Below are 8,908 nucleotides of genomic sequence, written 5' to 3' on the forward strand. Positions count from 1 at the left end.
GTGACCAAGAAAAGGAAAATCCTGGAGGTAGAAGAGATACATCTTTCTGCCTTTTATAATGAGTTTTTTTTTTTTTTTTTGGTAAGCATCAGAGGTTACTGCAGGTACCAGAAAAATGGTGGGGGGCAGAAGTGAGTGCCTGTCCTTTTCTGCTAGGGCGACCCCAGTGAGCACACAGGCCCCTTCCAGATATCACTGGATCATTTAAGAGTAGTGGAGACCACTTAAAAAATTTTATTTCTAAAGGATCCTTGGAGTCAGCTGTGAGTTCCTCCCTTGACACACTTCTGGTGGGCAAAGTGGGGAGGATCAGAGCCCACGTCCTATCAGGAGATACTGGAAAAGGACCAAAGCCCTGGACTCCCAACCCAGACTCCATCAGCACAGCTCCCCTGTGTCAGGTGTCTGGGTCTCTCCTGTCCAGGCTGCCCAGTCTCTGGACCCTGGGATGGGTCTCCAGCTGGCCCAGAGGTGTGGGTCCCCAGAATCCCTTGTCCAGTTTCCCAAAGTCTCAGCATAGCTTTTCTGGAGGGCGTGGCTTTAACCCTTTGCATTGAAGAAATAGTCAGGAGGCCGATGCTGAGATAGAGAAGGAAACTGACCTGCATGTCTGCTCTCGTAAGGCAGCTCCAGGGTGGACTGAGACAGAACTGCCTCTTGGTCATGTTGGCCTCTTGATGGCTGAGAGATCATGGGGGGTGGGGTGGAAGAGGGAACACTGGAGTGACAGCGTCTTCTCCCTTGGACTGTGTTGATTTTTGCTGTAGGGACAGAGGAAAGACTCAGAAAATGCTTTAGCTCCTGGAGCAGGGCCTCTTCTAGAACCTTCTAACCACCTAACACTGTATGGAGAAGAGCGGGAGAATGAGTAATAAAGGTAATAAGCCATGAACCCACAATAGGATCTCTTGCCCTAGGCTCAGCCTCCTGCAGGGGTGCAGGGGTGGAGAGAGACCCCTCCTTCTGCAGGGCTGCCAACCGGTAAGTGTGTCCCTCCCCCACTCCCAGCACTGTTGCCAAGTACAGTTCAGTACATCCGGACGACTTCCATTCTCATGCATCGTGTACAAGTTAGCCCTTTTCTTGAGCTAAACAAACACAACAAACAAACAAACAAATAAATTAGATTTTCCACGGCTTCCCAAACATTTGTAATAAGGCGTTTTCTTCTTGGAATGTCCTTCTCTGGCCTGCCAGCTGATTACTGTTTTCAGAGGACACTAATGACAACCGGGACGTGATGTCTACAAAGCCCCACATTAAGGAAGCTTGCGTGGCAAACCTGCCATTCAGGTAATGACTGCTGCTCTCTGGGAAAACAAGCTGATCCTCGCGAGGGAAGGCCAGGTGGCAATGTCTGGATGCTGCAGAGGGGGCGAGGCCCGTCACCCCTGGCAGGGTGGGCATGGGGGTCGTGAATGGCTTTATGCAGTTTTTGTTAAGGTGGGAGAAAGCTTCCAGAGGGTGGAAGGAGCTGTACTAAAGAGACGTATTTCCTTTCTTCCTCCCAACTCGAATCAATTTCATTATCATGACGAGCAGAGGTAGTAATTATTAAGATTGCATACCGTGATCACAGGTGACAAGAACTGTGGCTGGGCCAAGGGACTATGTTGCATATTTTAGTTTTCTTCTCCAAAGCTCTGACTTTTTATCTTCTTTTTGTCTTCCTGGCGGTGACTGGCTCCATAGCAGGCACAAGTAGGTGTCTAATTACTACTCCTTCGTTGGTTCTTTACTCTGACTCCATCCATTCCCATGTGAATTTCTTGAAAACAAAGAAAAATGGCATCAATAATAATCATAAATGCAATCCAGCCCAAGCTGGTTTAGTGTGGAACAGGACATCATTTCACAGTTTTATTTTTTTAGACTTGTTTTTTTCTTAAAACTTCAGCCATTGTTTGGCTCACTGAATAAAAAAAAAATTGTCCTTGAAGACAATTTGGGATGATTTTTATAAGTGAATCCTCCTTCAGATGGAAACAGAAGCACACTTTTTAGTGCTGGGCTACTAACACAATAGACAACCTTAGACAGTGTTTTTTCTTCTCTCTAATGGATCTGATTTTTTTTGGGGGGGTGCTGGGGTACTCAACCACTGAGCCACATCCCCAGCCCCATTTTGTATTTTATTTAGAGATAGGGTCTCACTGAGTTTGTTTTGTGCCTTGCTTTTGCTGAGGCTGGCTTTGAACTCATGATCCTCCTGCCTCAGCCTCCTGAGCCACTGGTATTACAGGTGTGCTCTATTGCGGCCAGCTAGATCTGATTTCTTGTGAACTTCTATGGCTTGAATTGTGCATGGAGTCCAGGAATAATTTGGAACAAGGTGATGCATCTCCTTAATTTTTAGAGTCCATTCTGCTTTTCTATTGGCAAGAATGGAAGAAACACCCTCCTTCTAGGTCTCAATCAGTGCTCCTGCAGGTTTAGCTTGCTTTGAGCAAGACTATGCTAATGGAATTCCAGTTATGCCACCTGTCCGGCTGTGTCATTCACCCAGCTCAATCTATATTGAGTTGATTGAGACTGGCTTATAGAAATGACATTCAGTTGAGGGGACCTGCCACGAGATTGATGGATCGAGATCATCTATAATCACCACTTTGCTACTCCCAACTATGGTCCAGGGATCGGCATCTTCAGCATCATCTCAGAGCTTGTTAGAAATGCAGATTTGTGGGCCCCAACCCAGAGCTACAAATCATAATCTGCATTTTAATAATATCCCCAGGTTGTATGTGTGCATGTACCTAAGACTTGGGTCAGGGCGGTGACTCGAAACTACTGCATCCCAAGTCATTGGAGGTGATGAGTGGAAACCTTCACAATATGTTTTTGTGATAAGACTCTGGATAAAATATTTCCAGCTAATGATGGTTGAAAATATGTGGTGTAATGGTGGCCTGTCAATTATTTCTACCTTGTCTTCATCCATCTCATACTTTTATGTTCTTTGAGTGTAGGGGAGAGAAAATTTTGGAAAATTTTCTAATTCTAGGAATTAGAAGTAAGTATAAGGTCCAGCTGGGCAGACATTTAAGGTGTGAGATCCTCTGGGTTTGAAATGTGCCATCAGCTCCCCTGGTGCGGACTGGTATAGCTTTAGGGTAGTTGCAAGTTAAGAGGTCATCTCTGTGCACAGAACATTGAACACTTCCAGGTTTGGTTAATGAGGATGAAGTTCTTGGTTGTAAAAGTCTGTGCCTTTGTGATCCTGAGTGACTATTTCTGAATCATGTATATTGTTCTAGTACCATGTAAATGAGATCACACAACCCATTGCCTCTGAAATAATATGAATTCTGATTTAAAAATAGAAAACTCAAATTTCTCACCCCTGCATTCACACTTTAGACAAATCCATCAGCAACTATTCCTGAGAATGTATGGTCCATTGTTCAGATTTTACACAACTCTTTAGCAACTATTTTTGACATGGGTGACATGAAGCCCAAGTATGTTGGGTACAGATCCGGGTTCCATCATTTTATAGATGAATGATCAGAGGCAGGTTGGTGTACTCCACCCGAGCCTAGTTTCCTTAGTCATAAAGTGAAGATAATAATGCCCTTCGGGCTTGTGACAAATGTTATATGAGATAATGATGTAAAGCTCAGTCAAGGATAGTTGTTATTTTACAATTTCTTCTAGTATGTGTGTATGTATATCACGTGCGCGAGGGCTATGTTGTGTCTGCATACCTTGAAATTAGCATAAATAGATGTGTAGTTTTTATGAGATGACTCATAATTCTATTAAATGGATTATCATTTAAATTTCAAAGAGAAGTTTTGGTGAGTAGGACAGTCCATATACTGTATGATTAGTGTGCGCACACACACACACATACACACACACACACAAGTTCTTAAGTAAAACTACCAAGTATAGTTAGGTCATCAGATGGTTAAATACATCAGAGGCACTCTCTTTCCTTTTTGCATGACCTCAGTGCAGATATATTTTAGAAATTCTCTAATCCTCATCAGAAAGATGATGATATGTGGATGTTGTAATAGAACACATGAGATGGGGATGAGTCACACATGGGGTTGAACTGAGGCATGTAGTTGAGTTGGAAAACTAACATTGTTGTGATAAACACTTCAGGGGATGTGTTCACACCCCAAATCCTAAAAGCATTTATTGATTAAAGAACATCTAAGAGTACAGCATTTAAAGTACAGCATTGTGAAGAATCATGCCTATAATGAATGAGTTATAGTCCAGGGTCTTAATAACTTATTAAATATATAACTGGGAGCTATCTGGTAATCATGACCATCTTTTTTTTTTCTTTTAAAAAATAATTTGCTTTCGTTTGCATGCCACAGGACAGAGTTCTAATTCCAAAACAAGGGTACAAGAACAAAAATATCCCCCACCCCCCAACCATCTTTACTTTCACCAATACAGGAAATCCTTCTGGAAACATTAGCAAGGGACTAAACAGGTTTCGAACCACTGAATCTACAAGTTAATACACAGTCTGTTATGGCAGAATAACCAAGATTTTTCCCCCAAAGAAAGATTTTTAATTTTTCAAATATAAAAGAGTCTAAGAGAATCGTATGTGAACAAACAAAACTCTGATTCCTGGTTTTACAATAAAGATGAATACCAAGCTGGCAGCTGAAGAGAGCTGAACCTCTAATAAATAGATCCAAATTAAGAATTTCTACATTTCTTTAGAAAACAGGATTGGAATTTTTTTTTCAAATGCTGATCCTGTGGAATGCCTTTACTTCCATATTTGCCTAATATTGTAACAGTAAAACAGACACAAGAATGTCGGTGACAGCTCGACAATGCTGCAGTCAGGAAGTTTACAGGTACCCTCTTGTACAAGTCCTACAGGTTTATTGACTAAGGCTAGACAGCAAGTCATATGATCCTATTTGGTGCCTTTTCTACCATGGTCCAAGATCATTACATGGATACAGCCAAGGTCTGGTCCCAACTTTCAGAAAAAAAGACCACAAAGAAGAAAATCAAAGTGGCTATTTGGTCCCCCCAGTTGAAAATTTGTGTCCTGGAACTGGAAAAACAAAAGGTGGAAAACACAGACTGCAACAATTTAAAGGACTTGGAAAAAGTTGGTGGAAAGTGGCACGGTATACAAGTAAGGTCACTGGGCTTGGGATGGCAAGGGTGCTGCATTGAAAGAGCATCCACGGGACCAAGTACTCATAATGTCTGGTGGTGTCATTCCCTCAACGACTTTAGAATATCTGTATGCGATAATAAATAGATCAGTTATGTAATAAGGCAGTGTGTTGAGTATGCGTTCATCCTGTGGAATGAACCACCATGGAGAAAGACATGATACCATACACATTCTTTAAGTTTTCTTGTATTGTGTTTGCTTTGTTTGTTTTCAAGGCTATCCAGGCTAACTCTTCCTGGGGATTTCCTTGGAGAGAAGAGTGGTCCGCTGAGGCTGGTTTGCTTAACCTCTCCTTTATCAAGAGATGATGACTGGCTTTAAAGGAAAATAAAGCTGAAGGTTGTTTGATTTTTATTTTTTCCCTTTTGGTTGCATCATTCTGAGTGTTTTCATATAAACAACAATAAAAAAAATCACAACCCCCCCCCCAAAAAGCAATAGTTTTTGATGCATCCAGTTGTTGTATCCTCAGGATGTTCCAGATGTTTCCAGGTAACTCTGTAGTTTACGGACTGTAGTTTTGTCCAGCGAGCAAAGATCAAAATCAAATGTTGTGTTTGTGATATGAAAGTGTCCAGTTTCTTCTATAAGGTTCACAATCTGTTGCAGAATGTGTCTTTCCCTCAGCGTTATCAACCTTCTGTGAAGTTCCACCAGCTGGTCCAGGTAAGCCTTGTCACATTCACCATTCTTTATTTGCTTATCCGATTTGCTTTGCTTTATTGGACTCTTCACTTCAAGAATCTGGTTGTTGTTCGTTTTTAATAATGGCGGTGGAGGTTCATGATGTAGGGGTGAAGAAGCAGAGCTGCTTTCACTACCACTGCCATCACTTAAGCTAACTCTGCGACTTCGGCTGCCTCCTCTATTTACAGGTCTTTCCATTTCTGAGTCGTTGTCATTATCTTCTGCCGCATCCGATTCCTCCTCATTGTCATCAGAATGCAGATCTTTCATTATAGACCTTAAAGGACCTTGTTGCCTGGTCTGGGATGGTGTGAAGCTGGAGCTGGAGCTGGAGCTGGAACTGGCAGGACTGGGCTGCTCGGAGTCAGATTTAGAGGACATATTCTCCTCCACGTCTGAATCGTTGGGATCCACGATGTCATCGAATGGCGGTAATGCTGACTTCTTCTTCTCTGATGCCTCACTTTCAATTTTGACTTTTCCCATCTTGACATGAGATTTATCTTTTATCTGTTTTTTGTCAGCAGAACAAGTGAGTATCAGTGGTGGTGCACTAGAAAAACTTTTAAATAAAGCCTCTGAGCTACTCTTTTTCCTTTTTTTGGCTGAGAGTTCTTCAGAATCTGAAATGGGGGGCCTCTTACTAGGAGCCTTCTTATCTTGCTGTCCACTGGTGACGGTGAGTAAGTTACTGTCAGGTTTTGGCTCTTTTGACATGGGTTTAGGTTCCTTGAAGGCCATCTTAGGAACTATTTTCTCTTCTTTCAGTGGTTTATTTTCTTTGGGTTTCTTAGAGGATTCTTTGGAAGATTTGTTGTGATCCCTGGAAGGTTCTTTGAAGGCACTTTTATGTTCTCTGGAGTCTTTAGAAGGTTTTTCCTTGTGCTCCTTCATTAATTTGTGAGGCTTTGAAAAACTGGTGCTGCTGCTGCTGGTATGAATACTCCTATTAGGGTCCCCTCCTGCCTTCAGCAACTTTCTTCTAAAATCCTCTGTGGGGTTGTTGAAAGTTAGCTTTTCACAGCGGAGGTGATTCACTGGTGGATGGCCTTCAAGATGCAGGAATAAGTCATAATCAAAGCGGACTTTCTTAGGTTCTTCCTTGTTTTTAAAATAAACCTCAATTGGCAAAATGAAACCAGTATACCCAGATTCTTCTACTTTGTAAGGTGGATCTTTGCACACTCTTTTTGGCCTAGGAAAGCTTTCGTGTAAGTGGAAGACGACTTTCTCCACAAAGTGCTGTATGTTACTGTGCTCCGGGCCGCGCACGAACACCATCCAGTCGTGGGTGAAGCCCTCCACTGTGGGTTTTTTCCTCACCTGGGCGCGGTGCCCCAGCTCCAGCTTCACCTGCACGGCACACGAGCTCGCCATACCTGGGGGCCCGGAGGTTTGCTGGGGTGTTGTGTGGTACTCCCCTCCCCCGCCCCCCTCAGCTGTAATTCATGAAGAGGCTGCTATGAATGAGAGCGCGCCCAGGAACGGAGGGTAGATGGCGGTCATTCTCTGCCTTTTTCCCCCCCGCGCTCTCTCGCTCGCTCGCTTATTAAACTCAGCCCCAAAAGCAAAAGCAGCAGCAGCAGCAGCAGCAGCTCCAGGGCCAGAGGATGATCTCATGACCATCTTAACCTGGAAAGAACTTATCTATCATCTTGGGGAAGGAAACATTGCTTACCTATGTTGAAACCTGATCATCTTTCAGTGAAACTCTGTGTGATGTTGTAAGCATAAATATTTAAAAGGAAATTGTTAATGTCTCTGGAATGAGGAACTTAAGTACAGAGTCAAAAGGAATCGAAACTCAAATATCAAGAGAATTTATCTGGGCATCCCCATGTGCTCTGGTGAGGAGCAGGGGATGTCCCTCCTTCTTGGGTTGGAGCTACACCAGTTGGTCCCCTCTTCTGAAGAGGAAGAGAAAAGAGCTGTGAACATACCTGATAGAATTACTCTCTGCCATCTTTGAGGAGGGTAGACTTTTCTCTTGGAAGATTTGATGCTTCATCTGTGGTTATGGAACTAGTCCATTTCAATATTAAAATGACTAAAAATGGTGGTCAGTTTGATGGGAATGTAAATCAACATTTTAGCCTTAAGTCAGCTATTGTCACTGGGCAAGTAATAGACTCTTCACTCCACTGCACTTATTCCCTGTTACATAAGAAACTATCCCCAAAGTTATTGGCTTAAAACAACCATTTGTTCACATTGCTGAGGATCAGAATTTCAAATTTGGGATTTTTGAGGATGGCTTATGTTTGCTTCATGATGTCTGGGGCCTCAGATTTTTGGTTTGCATGACTGAGAACTAGTTGGAATGGCTGGACCCGAGTCATGTGTCTGGAGGCTCAGTTACCACTATTGGTTGGTTTTTCAACTTTTCTTTATGTGGCCCCTTCATGAGGCTAGCTTGGACTTCCTCACAGTATGGTGGTCTCAGGGTAATTGAACTTCATGCATGGAAGTTGGCCTTGTAGAGGGCGCATTCTAAGAGGAGAAATACCAATATGCAAGCATTTATTAAGCCTCTGATTATATTCTGCTTTCTGATTTTCATTGGTCAAATCAGGTCACATGTTCAAACCCAGAGAAAATTTGGGTGGGATTGCACAGAAGGGCATAAATACTTATGGTATGGATTCATTGGGGCCATCAATATCTATGGCATACTCAGATAATCATGCTATTATTTAGTGCCATTTTCTATTGTTAATGATTAAATAGGTAAATGTGTAAATATGGTATAATGTTGCTTAATGTCCTTAAAATATTATGGATTTATGTTATTTTATCCCCCAAAATGGTTTGCTATACTCTTTCACATAAAATAAACTTTTAAAGACTGACCATATGTTAAATTTAGTCTATGTTAAATATTTTAAGACCGACTGTAAAGAAAACAAAAACAATTCAATCTTTAGTACTTACCCCAGGCTTATTTTATTCTTGCAGTTATTGGTTTCAGCTGGAGTACATACCTTGTTGGGACTTTTCAATAGTTCATACATTTGGAATTGTTATTTTTAATTTGCTATGAGTTTTTAA

The 8,908-nt window shown here is 42.2% G+C and overlaps 1 protein-coding gene across 1 annotated transcript; it reads right to left on the minus strand.

Annotated features, from left to right (window-relative positions):
• Positions 1–5,423: 5,423 nt before the first annotated feature.
• LOC308636552 (protein AF-9-like) lies at positions 5,424–7,447 on the minus strand. Its single transcript, XM_081272106.1, has one exon. It carries the CDS (start codon positions 7,235–7,237, stop codon positions 5,642–5,644), a length of 1,596 nt encoding a protein of 531 aa, XP_081128232.1. The 5' UTR covers positions 7,238–7,447; the 3' UTR covers positions 5,424–5,641.
• Between the last annotated feature and the right edge of the window lie 1,461 nt (positions 7,448–8,908).

The sequence above is a fragment of the Spermophilus citellus genome, assembly GCF_964194105.1.
Source record: "Spermophilus citellus genome assembly, chromosome: 17".
NCBI classification, from domain to species: Eukaryota; Metazoa; Chordata; class Mammalia; order Rodentia; family Sciuridae; genus Spermophilus; species Spermophilus citellus.